The sequence below is a fragment of the Akebia trifoliata genome, chromosome 10 (assembly GCF_017979445.1).
Source record: "Akebia trifoliata isolate Shusen 1 chromosome 10, ASM1797944v1, whole genome shotgun sequence".
NCBI lineage: Eukaryota > Viridiplantae > Streptophyta > Magnoliopsida > Ranunculales > Lardizabalaceae > Akebia > Akebia trifoliata.
In genome coordinates this window covers 29625346-29643463 of record NC_141384.1, presented here as the reverse complement: position 1 = coordinate 29643463, position 18118 = coordinate 29625346, and the positions used below count along the sequence as shown (strand labels likewise).

Genomic DNA, 18118 nt, shown 5'->3' with positions numbered 1-18118 from the left:
GAGTCGGGTTTGTGTTAGAATACCCCTTCCTCAACATGACACGAACACAACCTAACCCGGCCCATTGCCACCTTAGCATAACACATGTCCCTTCCCTAGAGAATTGGGAGGGGGGCAATTTTGTCTTTTTAAAAGTATTGATATAGTGTATCATCCTCTCTCTCTCTCTCTCTCTCTCTCACACACACACAAATGCTTACCTACTCTAGAATGATAGTAAATGAAATGAGGAGAGATGGTGGGGGGGACCACATCATATGGTCATCACTCCTTTATTTGGGTGTGGGCTCAAATCCTTTGATTGAAATATTCCTAATAAAGAATTGCCAGTTATGCTAGACAACGCATACATATAAGTTGCCCTCTTGTCTTGTGCCCAACTCACATGGAACCCTCGGGGCCCATGCCAACGATTGGTGACAATGAAAACAACAGAAACCCTAATTTTTGCTTATAATACACTCCAAAAAAAATTTTTACTTCACAAAACCGCCGAAACCTTATCTATTGTCCACGTGGCCACCATATGATGTCATGAATTTCAAATCATTTAGGCACAACCGCCTGCCCACTGATTCCCTGCCACGTGTCTACTAATAAAAAATAGACAAATTCATTCATAACAATCATTGTTTTGACTTCTATAAGTTTATAATTTTTTTTTAAAATCATTTTTGGGGTATTTTAGAAACACCACCCTACAAAATTGGTGATATTAGGTTTACCCCCTGCATACATTACGTTTTCTTGATGATTTAATGGAGAAATTTTGATTTTTTTTTTCAAAATATTTTTTAAATATTTAAATTACTAAATCGAAATTTAAAAAATATAAAAATTTCACTATGAAATCATCAAGAAAAAATAATGTTGCCTTCTGATCAAGGGAGGTAAACCGAATATCATTAATTTATAGGGGGGTGGTTCTAAAACACCCTTTTTCTTGGGGATGGTACGTCCCCTTACTTGGTATGGGCTAGAATCATATATTTCTTTCCTCAGGATATACAACTGCACATATTTATGAGGATGCACAGTTGTGTATATTGATGAAAACGATCTATGGTTCGAGCCCATGCCACATCATGGGTGTCAGAAAATCATGACTCTCTAAATATATCAAAAGACTTACCACATGTATTAAATAAGGACCCAGAGTTGGGTAGCTACCAAACTCCCTTGTGTATTGGATCTGGAACCATTTTATGTATAAACAAAGGGATTAGGAGAATATATGGTAGAAGGATGAGTTTGTGTGGACAAATATTATATAGAACATGAGATGATAGAGTGAGGATTGTGGGGAATATCATGAACGCTTGTTTCCTTAATTTGATCATGAAATTGTTTTATATGATCACAAATTCAAATATAAATTGTGAAACACGAGCTATTTATAAATTACAATACAATTCCATCAACCAATCATCATCATCGAGTCTCATCTCAAAGATTTTCAGTCAGCTAAACAAATTTTGTTTGTGTTGAGTGTATATTTTCTTCCACTATCAGGTGTGTCATATCCCAGTTAAGCCTCGTGAGTTGTGACCCTCTTATATATATTAATAGTTCTCCCCTTCTCCAATAGATCAATCTTTTGTAATAGTTGGTTGGTTAACATGGTATCGAAGTATTGGTACGAAAAGGTCACGGGTTCGAATCTTTCCACCCTCATAGGTAAGGGGGGAGTGTTGAATGTATATTTTCCTTCACTCTCAGGTGTGTCATACCCTAATTTAGTCTCGTGACCTTCTTATACTCATATTTCTCCACTTCTCCAATAGATCGATCTTTTGGAGTAGTTAGTTAGTTGGTTAGCAGTTCGTATCTGTTAAGAAAACATGGATAATTGAACCAAGAAACAAATTGAAACAAAAAAACACGCATATTTTACATATTTCCTCAAGATTGAAGTACATTCATGGATCACACTGATTCGACTTGTGCGAACGCATGACTTGATTTATAGTACCTCCTTGTTGTTCAGTACTATCATGCTCCACAAACCACAATAGTACCTTTACATTTGCTTCCAATTCCATCCCGTTTATGTTTGAATTTTGGAGACTATTATATTAGAACATTAAAAGAGAAGCTTTAGTAAAGCATCGTTTAAGAAATCGTCAAGTCAACTCAAACTCGAAGTATTTATAAATTCAATACATTTTTATTTGACTTGCTTAAGTTGGCTAAAAAGTTTTTAATTGACTCAATAAACATTATCACAACGGAAGTGACAATCCATTCTTGAAAAATTAGATCGATAAAAAAAAAGAAGAAGTTTCTTTGCAATATTGAATCTTAGAGAATTAATTGACGTGTGTGGCAAAACTCTCTCTCTATTGAAACGTAGAACCGAAACTCTTCATAATTGTACTAAGAGTGTTTTTGTAATTTAAAATATTAATTAACAGGATTTAAAATATAATATTTAAGAACCTTCTTATAATTTTTTAAAAGTAACTAACGAGATTATAAGATCGTGAGATTGTAATTTTATTGGTTTTTTTTAATCATAATGACCTTGATTGTATTATCTTTAAATGTAAAGATGGGAGCATTTGTGGGAGCCAAATTTTCGTGTCGAAACACACTTACTCTTATAATAGTAAAGGTGTCTCCGAAATATTAATCATATTTATTGTTCATTTTGTTGGAAGATATAACGAGTCCATCTATACCAAAAGGGAGTGTGGAAGCATATTAAGGCTGTGTTTGGTTTGCGTGTATTTGGGCCTATTTATTGGTTGGTGAGCTTCTTGATCTAAATAGTCCAAGCCCGAGTTCGGCCCTAAGCATGAAACAGCGCCTAGGAACAATACCCAAACCAGCCCACTGTGGTCTGGGCTAAAACCCAACCCATTGAAGGCTACTTATGTGTCTTTTTTTCTAAAATTTTCAAATACTTGCAAGTTGTTTGGGCTCAAGTATGTAGTAATAACGGTAGGGCTTGGCCCACAATGAATTGGGTTTTTAAGTCAACATGTTGGATAATACAAGGGTATGGTGTTTATGGGCCAGTCAGGGTCCTAAATTTTGATCAATTTTTAACGGTTTGGGATTTATCCTAGGGATACATGACATTGAGATATGTGTTTTAATCTTGTTCAATATCGTGTTTTTCATGAGTTACCAGATCCCAACCCTTTTTTAATCAGCCCAGCCTGATCGTATGATTCAAGTCTAGACCCATAAGGCTTGAACTTGCACCCTGAAAGATGGACGTAGCTTCGTCATCTTCATCAAAGCCTTATCTCGAAGATTTGGGATATAATATTCAATTGGATGTTATCGAAATTACGATAAATTCCCCATACCCCAAATTAAAAATAAATTACTATTTACATAAGCCGCTGCCTACCAGTTGTAGATGGGGCTCGAGGCACATGACCTCGTGATGTGCAACATCTATGAAGTGTTCACTTTATACTACATCGGCATTCCCAAGCCCTTATAAACAAATGGGGTTGCATCGGGTTGGCTGTTGGTGTAAAAATCCAGTATGAAATATAGTGAAAAGTAAGAAAATTTGCCCATCTATAATGAAAATCTTTATTATTATAATGAGAGAAGGTGGAGTAAAAGTGGTTTGACTACAAAGTTTGAGTGACCATAAATACCTCCACTTTTATATTTGAATTTAATATAATCAGAGTCATTTTGGTAAAAAATCAAGAACATTGTTGCCGCTTACTTTTCAAATTTACAAAAAAAAAATCCTTTTTTTACTATGTAATATTAAAAAACCCTTTAATTAATATTTTATATTACAAATAAACCCTTTTGATATATGTGCACATGCCACCTTCTAGTTACATTAATGGGAATATAAGTCAAAATGTATTCCCAATTAAGTCTCAAATATCGATATGGTGTGGCTTTGATGATTAGTGATCTCTACTATTTATATTTAAGCATTTATCATCGTGGGCTTGAGTGTTTTTTATTATTATTTATTTATAATAAATATGCAACTAGAAGGTGGTTTGCACATGTATCAAAGGGACATATTTGTAATTTAAAAGTTTTATTGTTCTTTTATCTAAATGATCCAAATTATATTAAATTTAAATATGAAAGTAGGGGCATTTATGATGGCTCAAATTTTTGTGTCAAACCACTTCTACTCTGCCTTCTCTCATTACAACAATAAAAATAAGAAGGGACGGAAATGGGTTGGGTTGTGTTGAGGTAAGGGTATTATGAAAATTTACAAAACTCAAACCTAACCAATTTAATAATCGTGTCAAATACTTAAATCCAAGCCCAACACATTTATTATATAGGTGACCCGACCCGGCTCGGCTCATGTAACCTATTAAATTAAATTCTAATCTTAATTGAAAAAATAAGTTTTATTTTCATCATAAAAAATAAAATACCATTACTAAGAATAAAGTCACACAATCATAAATCAATATCTGCCAACATAAATTAAGTTTCATTGTCCACATGGATCACCATATTGGGAATCAAACACTATAGGCCTCCATATTTGAATGGAAAAAAAACTCAAATTTAAAAAAAATACAGATGTAAATATAAATAAATAAATAACTTTGTAAGAAAAGTATTTTTTATTTCCTAAATTAAAATATTAATTATTACTTATTTAAAAAAGATATTAAAACATTTCCTATATTATAAATATATATATATATATTAAAAATAATGTTTTATCAAAAAATTCTATGAAATTCAAGAAAAAAAAATTAGATAATTCATAAAATCCTTAAATAATTATTGATATTAGAATTTGATATACCTAATGTGTTTCACTATTTAAAATGACACATTAATGACAGGATAATTAAACGTGTTAAAATGGATTTACATCTTTAATTCATATTTAATCTATTTAATAATTGTGTTAGACAAATCAACACTATTATAATCTAAAACCAATTAATTTCATGTCATTTTCAAGTAGTGTTAACATTACCACCATGACAAATATACTCCAAAAAGCCCAACATCAAAGTCTCACTATGCTTATTTTAAGGCATCGGTCCTCTAATATTGGGCCCGCAGCCTAACAATTCATCTAAAGTATGTACCACGTGTAATTTTAAATGGTCTGGTCCAGTGGGCCCAGGTTGATGACTGTGGCCAGGCAAGGATGTGCCACGTGTAATTTTAAATGGTCTGGTTCAGTGGGCCTGCTTGATGACTACAAATGATACAGATTAAAATGTCCCATTGGATTTGAAATCTGACAAAAATTTCAATGAGGTTATCAATTAAAGACAAGACAAAACTCTCAAGGGAAGATATTTATATAAAGATGTCGGTATGAAAAAATTGACAAAGACAACCGAATGGCACGCTTGGTGGGCCACCACATTCTAGACCCACCTCCCTACAAAACACCTATCAATCTTATTTTAGTTGTTGATCAAAGGAATCTGCCACACATGATTTATTTTTAAAATGACACGTGGCATTTAAGAATTGTTTATTAAATTTTGATAAGGACATCTGTCTCTTTCGAAAGTTCTGGGGGGTAAAGTATGCCTTACGTTTATATATCTACCACGCGGCGGCCTGTAGGCAAAAAACTTTTATAAAGATGACTTTATAAATAGAACATTTGATACAGACATATTAATCAATTTGACACGTTTCATATTTCACCGTGTCCACCAAAGAGGGGTCGTTAAAACATCTAATCGTTCAGTTGGTTATAAGATTATGCCACGTGTCATTTTAGAGGACGTTGTTTCGAACTTGATACAGGTGTTCATCAGCAAAGGCATTTCCCCAATTTGAAACCCTAAAGCTCATTCCTCTCTCTCATTATCCGTTCGTCTGCGACAACCGCCAAATCTCTCTGTAAATTCAAAGCTCCCTTTTATGTCTCTAATCGCTTTCACAGAATCCGCATTTTCGTCTCTCTCTCTCTCTCTCTCTGTCTTAGGTATGTAAAGTTCATCTTTTTTTCTCATTTCCAACTCTTTTTCTTATATATTTCGGCTTGTTTCACAGACATTAATCCGAATTCTAGACCACATTTGAAGTTTCTGAAACATGGGTTTTGATTTAAAATGGATTATATGTTCTATCTGAGCTTGCCATTTTGATAGAAATGGACTTAATTTTGTTAATCGTTCAGTTTGCTATAAGATTATGCCACGTGTCATTTTAGAGGACGTTATTTCGAACTTGATACAGGTGTTCATCACCATAGGCATTTCCCCAATTTGAAACCCTAAAGCTCATCCCTCTCTCTCATTATCCGTTCGTCTGCGACAACCGCAAAATCTCTCTGCAAATTCAAAGCTCCCTTTTATATCTCTAATCGCTTTCACAGAATCCGCATTTTCGTCTCCCTCTCTCCCTCTCTCTCTCTCTCTATTAGGTATGTAAAGTTCATTTTTTTTTTCTCATTTTCCCCTCTTTTTCTTATATTTTTCAGATTGTTTCACAGACATTAATGCGAATTCTAGACCACATTTGAAGTTTCTGAAACATGGGTTTTGATTTAAAATGGATTATATGTTCTATCCGAGCTTGCCATTCTGATAGAAATGGACTTAATTTTGTTAATCTTATAGTTTTTAATGAGTTTCATGATAAATGAGTGATCTTGGAATTGGTCTTAGGGTTAAGGGTTTTCGTTCTTTTGGTATATATTTTTTTTCTTTAGGAGTAATGGGTTGTATTTTTCTTGATTATTTAGGGTTTATCTGTAGTGGGGCAATTAGATGTTTTTCTTGTAGTTCTTGTTTCTGTATTAGATATGATTCCTTTGTTAGTTGGATTGGAAGAGCAACTTCTAATAGAATTTTGGCGCATCTTGTGTTCTATCTGAGCTTTCCATTTTGATAGAAATGGACTTAATTTTTTTTATCTTATAGTCTTTGAATGAGTTTCATGATATATGGGTGATCTTGGAATTGATATTAGGGTTAAGGGTTTTTTGTTCTTTTGGTATTTTTCTTTAGGAGTAATAGGTTCTCGTTTTCTTGATTATTTTAGGGTTTATCTGTAGTGGGGCAATTTCATGTTTTTCTTGCAGTTCTTGTTTTTGTATTATATATGATTCCATTGTTAGTTGAATTGGAAGAGAAACTTATAATGGAATTTTGGTGCATCCTGTGTATGAGATTCTTGGTTTATTTTCGGCCATGTTCGTACTATTTTTTAAGTTTCCTCTGTTCTTGAAATTGGGGGATGTTAGGATACGTTATTTTAGTATATTTAGGATATACGGTTATATAATTTAGTATTTTAGGAATCTAGCTGCTAATTAGGTATTTTATTATTTTAGGATTCTTTCTATTTTACTAATTTAGGAAGTTTTATTAAATTAGGAGTCTAATATTTGTATGTTGGAGTCAAAATCCTTCCTTTATATATATTGGAGGATGTAATACGTTTTTTGGCTAGCAATCAATAAAAATAGATTAATTAATTTGGAGGAAGATCCTCCTTGAAGTGGATCAAAATTGTCTATAGGATCTAGGATCCTATCATCTGGTATCAGAGCAAACGATCTTCGTTCCAAACATGGTGACTGTTAAGGAGTCGAATGAGAGAATTGACTCATTTGAGCCTCAGTTTGATCAATTAAACTCTGATGTTCACGAGTTGAAAGAAGGGATGCGGGCGATTCAAGCAACCCTGGAGCGTTTGGTTGCAGATCAACTGCTAGTTCGAGAAGCGCCACGTGCTCTTGCTAATGTACAACAAAGAGTAGAAAATCAACAAGGCGGCATATCAATACAAAATCGTCCAATTCGTATCGATTTTCCAAGATTTGACGGATATGATCCGAAAGGTTGGATTTTTTGGGCCGAACAATATCAACAATTGAACGGTTGCCCAATGAACAGATGGTTTCCTTGGCCTCGGTTCACCTAACTGGAGATGCTATAGCATAGTATCGTTGGATGACTCATTCGATTGGGTTAATGTAATGGACTCAATTCACTCGGGCCATATTTTTTGCTTTGGCTTTCGGACTTCGCGGATCCGAGTAGGGCGTTATCTAAAGTCAAGCAAACTGATACGGTTCGTGAATTTCAAGACCTATTTGAAAAACTTGCAAATCGGGTTACTAATTTACCAGAATCATTTTTAATTAGTTGTTTTGTCTCGGGCTTACATGTCGACATACACGTTGGAGTTCATACTTAGGCCTGGTTCACTAACCGAAGCATTCGATTTGGCTATTTGTCAAGAAGAAACGATTAAGGTAACCCATGATTTTTCATTGTGCCAAGCAATGCCTCTTAAGCCAAAAGAACCTCCTGGGCTTCCTCCTATTAATCGACTTTCTCTGGCAGAGCAGCAATCGAAAGGTCTTTGTTTCAATTGCGATGAACTTTTCAAACCGGGACATCGTTGCAGGAAACCTCAACTACTCCTTTTGGAGACCAATAGGGACACGCTGAAAGACGAAGTTGCTTTTGAAAATTTTCCGACTTGAGGACAAGTCGTTTTGAAGGGGGGATGGATGTTAGGATACATTAGTTTAGTATATTTAGGATATACGACTATGTTATTTGGTAGTTTAGGAATCTAGCTGCTAATTAGGTATTTTTTTATTTTATGATTCTTTCTATTTTACTAATTTAGGAAGTTTTATTAAATTGTGAATCTAATATTTGTACGTTGTAGTCAAAATCCTTCCTTTATATATATTGGAGGATGTAATACGTGTTTTTTGGCAAACAATCAATAAAAATAAATTAATTAATTTGGAGGAAGATCCCCCTTGAAGTGGATCAAAATTGTCTATAGGATTTAGGATCCTATCAAGGAATCTTTTGTTTAAATGGGATTTGGTTTGTAGTGGTAACTCTTAACTCTGCTATCTCTCTTTTGGAGGCCTCCTTGTCCCCCCTTAATAAAATTAAAATTTTCATCTATCAACAAAAAAATTGTAATCGAAGACAAACTAGCGAGGTCCTTTCACTTCCTATGGGATATGGTCACATATTCCACAAATTTGCTGCACTTTTTTTAAAGTGATGGGCGACCAAAATGCGGTTTAATTTTGCTCACATATAAATCAGCTGGGTGAAACTCAATCTTTGTTATCAAACACACCTTTTGGTGGGTGGTGGTTGGTTGGTTTACATGTGGAGCTTTTCTTGGATTGTTTTCCCTTCGAACTGCATTTTTCTTTTGATCTGTCTTCATCTTTTTGTACGTAATATGTATTGGTTGAGTGATTTTGAAGGCTAGTTTTTGGTAAGATTTTAATTGGTGTGATGGTTACAAATTTATTTTTCAGTGGTTTCGTTTTTTAAGATTTTGTTACTTGTATATTAATTTTTTTTTGTGTGATTCATTGCTTGTGAGTTTTTAATGTAGTTTTTTTTTTTTTTTGGGAAAGTTTTTTCAGACTTTATTCTCTTTCAAGATGGGGATTTTCTTGCATGAGGAGGGGTAGACATGCCAAATGTGGATTGCTCTGCCCCCTCTGATAGAAGATTCTTTGTCTTGACCACATTTAGAGCACCCATTATCAACTTTAATCTCATACTTCAATGTATTGCCCCATCAGCTATCCATTCCATTCATAACTTCATATTTTGGAGACTAAAATCAAAACAAAGAAAGAAAATTAAGATCTTTGGCACATGGCAATGACTATTTGGCTGATAATTGCCATGTGGAGACTGCATGAGGTGTTCAAACAAGTGGAACCCCCCCAGGTTTTGATAAGCAAAAAAAAGTGAACCCCTTTAACACCCACCACAATTGCAACATGTGAAATCACTGTCATAGTAGTAAACTGTATGGTTACTCTGGATCACTCATCCTACTTGTAATGTCGGGCACTGACTGTTAATACTTTTCAAGCATTTTCTTGTTTCAAGGATGTGGCATTTTGGAACCAGAATTGATTTCTTATCTTATTTATGTACTTATTTACTGTTTAGGTAGGCGATCTACAGTCTGAGGTCTTGTCTGCTGCCTCCTGCATGACTCGAACATGATATCTTATTGCTTCATGGTCTTTTTCTTTCTGCGTTATGTGCGAGTAGATTGGTGAGATTTGAAGAAGCTTTGCAGAGAAGAATGCTAATAGTAATGTTCGTGGGATTTGGGAATGTGTGGTTTTCGGTAGCATTGTTAAAGGGTTATCTATTTAACAGTGACAACCTTTTGATGAGGGAAAAACTTCCATTTACTACAGTGCTTCTGAGTCTTTGAATTGGGAGGTGCAAGATTGGACTTTTTTTGGATCTCTTTAGTTTTACTCTTTCTTATTTGGAGGTTATTGTCAGATGTCAGAAGGTGATATGGCAATAATCAAACCCGAGGTACATGCAACTGTTGTTTTGAGATGTTACTTATGCATTGCTACTATGTAATGTGGGGTCTTTCTTCCTCATATTGTGTACTTGTTGGTCATCCTTTGTATTCCTTTTTCTTTCTCTTCCTTTTCGTCTTTTACTTTTTTAGTATCATTACATAATAATATTAACAACATAAAGTTGTTCTTGTTATGACATTTAATTTGCATAAAGGCCCTTAACTTGAAATATTATATCTTTACTTTTGGCTCTAATTTCTGCAAGTCCTAATCGATTTTTAGCTCCAACATCTTTACAAGCTTTATTCAAAATTTTATTTTTCTATTAAAAATTAAATGTTTACAAGGCCTGTTCCTTACTCTTCAAGGCTTTGGCCAGTGAGACATGTCATTCCACACCTTACCGTTTGAAAATATTGCACTATCATATGTTGATATAAGATAGGTACTCTTTTTATATATCGAGACGATCTGACGAAAAAAGAAGCTAAAAGGGAAAACCATAATGAATCTACTCTTGCAACTGAAATGTTGTTTAATATATCAAATAAGGTCTCCTTTGAGGCTTCAACAATCTGCCTCCCTCTCTTGAGTTCGATGAAGAAATATAAATTACATACTCTAAATAAGAGATAAAGAGTTAACTTCGATAGAGGTTAGATATATGCATCGCATGTGTCTGTGAATCCTAATACACATGGTAAAACCTTTGGATCCACTAGTTGAGGAATGTCCCACCAACCTACACCTAAAATCAGCCCGATAAGTATTTGTAGGTGTTGCAGTCTTACAATATATATTTGTTTATTAGGATGCCACCAGTCACAAATCCCATAAATTCATCTCCTCTTAACCACCCACCTTTAATTATCGACAACACCTCAATCTCTATTCTCTCTATCCTTATGAATAATAGAATCAAGGTAACGAAGTTGGACTCTTCGGACAACACCTTAATCTCTATTCTCTCTATCATTATGAATAATAGAACCAAGGTAACAAAAATGTTCTCTTTGGAGTATTTTCTGGCCATCGGTCCTTCTCTATGATGCATTATATTTAAATATGACTCAATGTAATTGTAACATATATGGATGTGTCACTTGAGTCTCTAAATCCTATATTTTTTGTGCAATGCAGCACCTCACCTCACACCGATTTTGAACTTTTAACTCTCGTCCCTGTGTTTATGTAACATAGTTTTCTCTTATGGTCTGCACTCATTTTAATTATGGTATTGGTTTGCCGCTGAAACTATGTTTTCTCCAATATGTTTCCTTAGGCCATGAAGTCTTATGTCTGGCTCCAAACCGCTGATGGTTCAATCCAGCAAGTAGAGGAAGAGGTTGCCATGTTTTGCCCAATGATCTGTCGAGAAGTACTTCAACTTGGAATGGGTTCTTCTAAAAACCATGCTATTACACTTCCCCCCCGTGTTAGTCCATCCATCTTAGGCTTAATACTTGATTACTGCCGGTTTCATCAAGTTCCAGGTCGCTCTAATAAGGTTTGACGTTTTTCTTTTCTTTCTTTTTTTTTTAAGGGAAAAAAAACTAATTTTGTAATTATTGGTTTCTTTCTATGAGTTTTTTTCTTTCTTTCTTGCTTTCCATGGCTTCCAATAATTGAGGTAGATTTCGATGAATCAGAGAAATGGTAAAATCATTCATTTACTTTCTGTTTATCGGGAAGGTTTATTTGAAACTTTGATCATTCTGGTGGTTAGGAGAGGAAATCTTTTGATGAGAAGTTCGTCCGGATAGATACAAAAAGGTTATGTGAATTGACTTCTGCAGCTGATAGTCTCCAATTGAAACCTTTGGTTGATCTCACCAGTCGTGCACTTGCTCGAATGATTGAAGGGAAAACTCCCGAGGAGATACGTGAGACGTTTCACTTGCCTGATGATCTTACTGAGGTGTTTGTTTCTTGTAAGAAATCTATATTCTGCACTTTCAGATTCTTTTTCTGTAATCTCATGCAGATTTAGTTGATTTCAGGAAGAAAAGTTGGAGCCTTTGAGAAATACAGCTGATGATCCACGGATCCGGCTATTGAATCGACTTTACGCTAGAAAGAGGAAAGAACTAAAAGAGAAAGAGAAACTAAAGGTGAATTCCTATCTTCCATATTGCAGCATTTATTGCAGTGTTTAGCTATTTATTAATTAGCTTTTGCATCTGTATTGAGTACAAATTTCTTAGTAGTCTAAGCTATAAGCAAATAGGACTCTTTTTTATTTTTATTATATATATGGGTAAGCTGGACTTGAACCCACGACCTCAAAGTTGCTTTGCAAAGTGTCAAACCAACTGAGCCATGGCTCCAAGCCCTTTGATAGGCAAGCTGGGCTTGAACCCATGACCTCAAAGTTGCTTTGGAAAGGTTCAAACCAACTGAGCCATTGGTCCAAGCCCTTTGGTAGGTAAGCTTGGGCTTGAACCCACGACCTTAAATTTGCTTTGCAAAGTGTCAAATCAACTGAGCCATGGGTCCAAGCCCTTTGATAGGTAATCTGCACTTGAACCCACGACCTCAAAGTTTCTTTGCAATGTGTCAATTGAACCTGCAGAAACCTTGTGTAACTGGCTATTAAGTTAATTAATAGATAATGGGTCTTATATGTGTTCAGAATGTTGAGATTGAAGAGGAGCATGTGGACGAGCGATCCGTTGACGACCTCTTGTCATTTATTAATGGGGGAGATGGAGGTATTCTTGAGCGATGTCCTCATCCTACATTCCTACCTACCTTGTATGCAGAATTCTAATGTATTTCTGCTTCCTTCAGATTCAACTTTAGCATCGCTAAAATTTAAATTTATGCGGCAAACTGACGATAGAGATTTATTTTTCGATTTGCATTTTGGTGCATCACCTTGTTCAAATCATTTTCCAAATCATCATATTGATAGTTATGAAAATCTTTGCTAATCCTGTGCAGAGTGTGTTATGGAGGGTTGGGGTTATTCTTTCATTCTGTTAATGTGTTTCATTGGAATACTTGGTATTTCTAGTGAAACTGTACTCTTTGAGTGTGTTATTGAGGTCCATTAATCCTGGATAAGCTTAAAAAAAAGAATCACGTATAAGCCTGGCTGGAGTAGTGATGTGTATTATCCTAAAACCACTTCTTTTTTTCATGTAAAAGAATATTTATTGTAGAAGAGAAGGCAAATGGCTAAAATATAGAAAAACACGAAGGTGATTTAGGGAATTATTCATTATAGAACCAACACAGCAACAAAGGGTTTAAGAGGGCATCATCTCTTCCCAACAGAAAACCAAAACATAGAAAACAACCCACTAAGTTCATAATAAGCATGACCCAAGTCCCAACCATATTTATAGTCCATCATAATGATCGACTCCAAAAAGGATTCCTTATTTTTAAAAATTGAGGATCATTCCAATGAAAAAAATGTAAAAATAAAAATTTCAGTTATCTATGTAGTTCATATGCATGCTTGGCTAAGTTCTTTTTAGCTGAAGTTACACAATTATTCCTGGAATATACATATTCCCAATATGAGGAATTTCTTTTTAAGACATAAAAATTTGAATAATAAGGTTTCTGTTTTCTTTTATTTTTTTAATATTTTCTTTCACACATTTTTGTTCATCAACTTCTTTTGAGGTAAGGTCTGTTTCCACAGATTCAAAGGGGGCTAGAGCTCCTAAGCATAAAAAGAAGAACCGGAGAAAAAAAGATCAGTCAAAGGACTCTTGTTCAAACAATGTAAACAACCACAAGGAGGTTAGTAAGAAAGTTATTTCAATTTTAATCTGGATAATTTATTAATCTTATTGGCATATGCCTCTCATTGAAATTGTTGATTCATAGATTAATATTTTGTTTTTTTAGGAGTTAGGTGCAATTTCTTCCAAAGGCCAACAACATAGTGATCATGGCAATACTTTTGTGCCGAGTCCTAGTCGGAGTTCAAAATTGCAAGGTGTTTCAGAAGATGGGTTCTCACCTAAGGTTGAGTCTGATGATGATATTGATTATGAACTAGACCCTGCAATGAAGGAAGAAATTGATAGGTAAGCAGGATTTCATGTTTGAATTATAGTTGGAATTTGAAGTTTTTTCTTTTTTCCTTTTCTTTTATTCACCAAAAAAAAAAAACTTATTATGCCTAAGTTCACTTGAAACATGTTAGTCGTCATCATCAAATCCTTATCCCAAAGTTTTTCGAGTTGGCTAAAAAAATCTTGTTCATTCAATTCTGTCTAGAGCCATGTATTCTCTTATTGCAAGTAAGTTCATATCCACTCTCACTATCTCAATCCACATTCTTTTGGGTCTTCTTTTTTGCTCTTTTAAAACTTTCAACTCAAATTGTAGTTTATAATTGGCCTTCATTTAACATGCCCAAACCATCTATATGTAAAACCTTTCAATAAATAAGAAAAATAATGAACTTGCACATAATGGGCTGTATTACTTGGAATGGTGGTTGTCATTCCATGAAATGATTTTCCATCATTGATAAACTTCAAGTATAATATGCATTTTTTGATAATTCAAATATAATATATACATCAGGAGAAACAAACAAGCAAAAGAAAATTATGATCGGATGAAGTCCTGAAATTCAGATATTTTTCTTAGAAACTTATGGAGAATCTGAATATTAATTTATTTGAGCACTAATTTTTAGCACTGATAATTTCTGGCTATACCGATTTAGTATATGTTTGGCATAGTTGGACTTATCAAAAATTGTTTTTCTCAAAGCCATATATTTCCCCTTCTCTTTTTTTCATTGTAGTCCATTTGTTTTTATTAGATTCCTGATCTACTTAATGATCGTTGCTTCAGGAAGATGGACATTTATTTACTTTTTATTGTACTTTTTTTTTTTCAATATTATTTCATATATAGTTTGCATCATATATATCTTGTAAATTGTAGGGAGGTGGAGGATTTTGCGAGGAGATTGAATTCAGACTGGCCTGAAAGAATGCAGGAAATTTTATCTTCGGGCCAAGAAGGAAGGGCTGTTCCAATATCCATGAATGGAAATGGTTCATTGCGGAGATTTACAAGTACGTTCATTTTTGTCTATTTTCCTTTTGTGAGTTTATCTCATGTTTTATTTATTTTTTTTTTTTTAAGTCTGACTAGCCTTATTAAGGGTCCTTGGGCTCACCTTGTGGCATCCAAAAACATGATCCGATGCTTCGAGGTTGTAGAGGACAAAATTCTATTAACTTCGAATATTTTTCCAAAAAAAGTATTTCACCATTTAATTTCAATTTGAAGTTTGGTAGTTACGTGGAATTTTGGTTGCTGTCCATTTTCAAAACCTTTGGATCAAGCCCAAAAAAAATTGGTTTTTATTTTTATTGAAGTTTTTTGATGGAATTTAGAGGGATGTGGTGTTGGATTGCTAATGTGGTAATCCATTTGAGCAAAACGACCCTTAGTAAGGAAAATATTTTTTGTTTTTTGGGTTACTTCATAAGAGGTACAGGCACACATTTTTCCCACTTAACGTCTCAGTGTCGTCCACTAACGAGACGGATAGACAAGTTAAACGTATCGGACGAGATTTAAAACCTAGGTTCATTTTTCTAATTGTTGGACAAGATGTCTCAAACAAATTGGAAAACTTGTCCGAGACGACTCGGTCTCATTCAAGGACGAGACAACTCGGTCTTGCTCACAGACAAGACGAGATGTCAAAACGAGTTTTAAAACCATGATGTGTGTTCTGTCTTCACACACGTGTTGGTAGTTAGTCTAGCTTGGTTCATGGTTTTGCTTGGTGGTTAGTATGGTGTTTGTTCTATAATGTTATGTCTTTCTTCATCGAATACATTAAATGGTTGAGGTGCCATGGAAAAAGCACACAACCAAGGATTCCTATAACATATACTAGAGTGCCATCCTATTTTAAACAATTATTGGTACAAATATATGTAAACTCTCAAACTAATTGGTTTGCTTATGCAGGGTTGGACCGAAGATAAGCTTACAACAATGGATACCCATTTCTTGGAACGGGCGTGGCTGGAATGGATTCGATGAGATGCTTACTAAGATTTGGCTGTTGCATCAGGAGAAAAGAGTAGGCAATGTCATCGGCATGGACCTGTATGTTTATTGGTTCTTTTTTTATTTTTCTTTTTTTCCTTTGTGTTTCAATGGAATGAAATTTTGATGCCAGAGGAACCTTTAAATGTTCGGAAAATAGAGAAAGGGTTTATGTGCGCCAATTTGAGCCAAAATTACCTATAGCCTATTAATCTTAACAGTGTCATAATTTCGGCTAGGGTGCATATCTTCACATTGACATCAGAGTTTCTGCAGATTCCTTGTATTGCAGATTATTCAGAATAAAAACTAACATTAGATGAAGCACTTCTTGTAAGGTCGTAGCATTTAAGAACACAACCTCTCATATGCTTGGTTTTTAAACTTGGTATTTCGTCTCGTCTCGTTCAGCTCCGATACCGAGTAGTCTCGGACGAGTTTTCCGATATGTTTGAGATGTCTCATGAGATAAATCAATAAATTGAATTGTGACTCATAAATCTCGGTCAAAAAATGACTTTGTGCGTTGGTCTCGTTCAGTTCTAATACTGAGTTAACTCGGGTGATTCGTCTCGGTTTCGAACGAGTTTAAAAACCATGCTCATATGTCATTGCATCAACTTTTGAAAGGGTGAAGTATAGTTAAAGTGTCAGAATTAGGAACACATCTTAGTGTACGTGTTTCCAGTTTTCATTGTGTTATTCCTTGTGGGTAAGATATCGCGTTAATGAGGTCGGCAAAGGAAAAAAACAAAAAAATTAATTGATGAACTGTTAATTTTTGATCAGTTTGTTGAACCCTAGAGCTGTGCTTGGATTGACAAAAATGGAGAGGAGAGAAAATAAATGAGTTTCTCATTTGGACTGTTAAGATGGGGAGAAAAGAGGAAGGGCAAAAATAAATGAATTTTCTCTCCAAAAGTGGAGAGGAGAGAAAATCTTTTAAAATATTTTATAATTTCAATTTTGCCCTTAAATCTCTTTTAATATATTTTAAAATTTCAAAATTGTCTCAAATTCTCTCCTGACAATTTAAATATGATGGGGAGAAATTGAGTTTCTCTTCTCTCCACTTCTCTGAAATTCAAACATAACCTTAATGAGGGATTTCATTCAATATATACCAAACTTTTTTAGACAGTTACTCAATAATTCAGTTAGTGACCTTACGCTCCTATCAGTCATCAAGAAAAATGATTCAAAATTGTCTAAGATCAACAATTCAAATGATTAAGATCAACCTTTGATACCTTTTACATCGTGGTCAACAATTGTAAATCAACAATCTTGAGGTTTGAACATGAATCTTTCAGATCAAAGATTCAAATTGTCAAGGTCAAACAGTTCAAATTGTGATTGATGAGTTGAACATTTCTTCTCATCGATTCAAGTTTGATGTTTTATCAGGGTGAGGGGGAGGCATTAATAAATTTGACTTTAGAATTGCTTGAGACTTAAAACATAAAATGACCAAAACACCTTGATCTTCAGCATATCATACTAGTCTTCCACCACCATCTTCAACCTCATTGCCCAAAATCCTTTTTGTCAGTCAACTCCATCCTGTTCTTGAGGGGTTTGGTTGCAGAGATAGAATCTTTAGATTGAAAATGAAAAAATATTTTCTTTGAAAAGTCGGAAAAAAAAAAAATCAATGGCTTAAGATTGAAGACAAGGGCATTTATTTTATTTTACATAAGTCTCTCACGGAAGACCCAATTCAATGGATATGTCATCAAATTAAGAACACAAGGCACCCCTAATTTTCACCCAAACCTTGTGTGATTTTATAATTAAAATGTA

The 18118-nt window shown here is 34.4% G+C and overlaps 1 protein-coding gene across 3 annotated transcripts; it reads left to right on the top strand.

Annotated features, from left to right (window-relative positions):
• The first annotated feature begins 5733 nt into the window (after positions 1–5733).
• Positions 5734–16533, top strand: LOC147393717 (SKP1-like protein 21). Of its 3 annotated transcripts, none has more exons than XM_086456748.1 (10): positions 5734–5917; positions 9894–10277; positions 11553–11777; positions 11997–12188; positions 12271–12381; positions 12903–12981; positions 13926–14026; positions 14135–14316; positions 15191–15324; positions 16235–16533. In XM_086456748.1, the coding sequence occupies exons 2-10, from the start codon at positions 10242–10244 to the stop codon at positions 16249–16251; spliced, it is 1077 nt and encodes a 358-aa protein (XP_086312874.1). In that variant the 5' UTR covers positions 5734–5917; positions 9894–10241; the 3' UTR covers positions 16252–16533. The 3 variants fall into 3 exon arrangements, with proteins under 3 accessions (XP_086312874.1, XP_086312875.1, XP_086312873.1); XM_086456749.1 differs by lacking the exon at positions 5734–5917 and adding an exon at positions 6024–6358 and having other exon boundaries at positions 9898–10277; XM_086456747.1 differs by lacking the exon at positions 5734–5917 and adding an exon at positions 6024–6358.
• The last annotated feature ends 1585 nt before the right edge of the window (positions 16534–18118 follow it).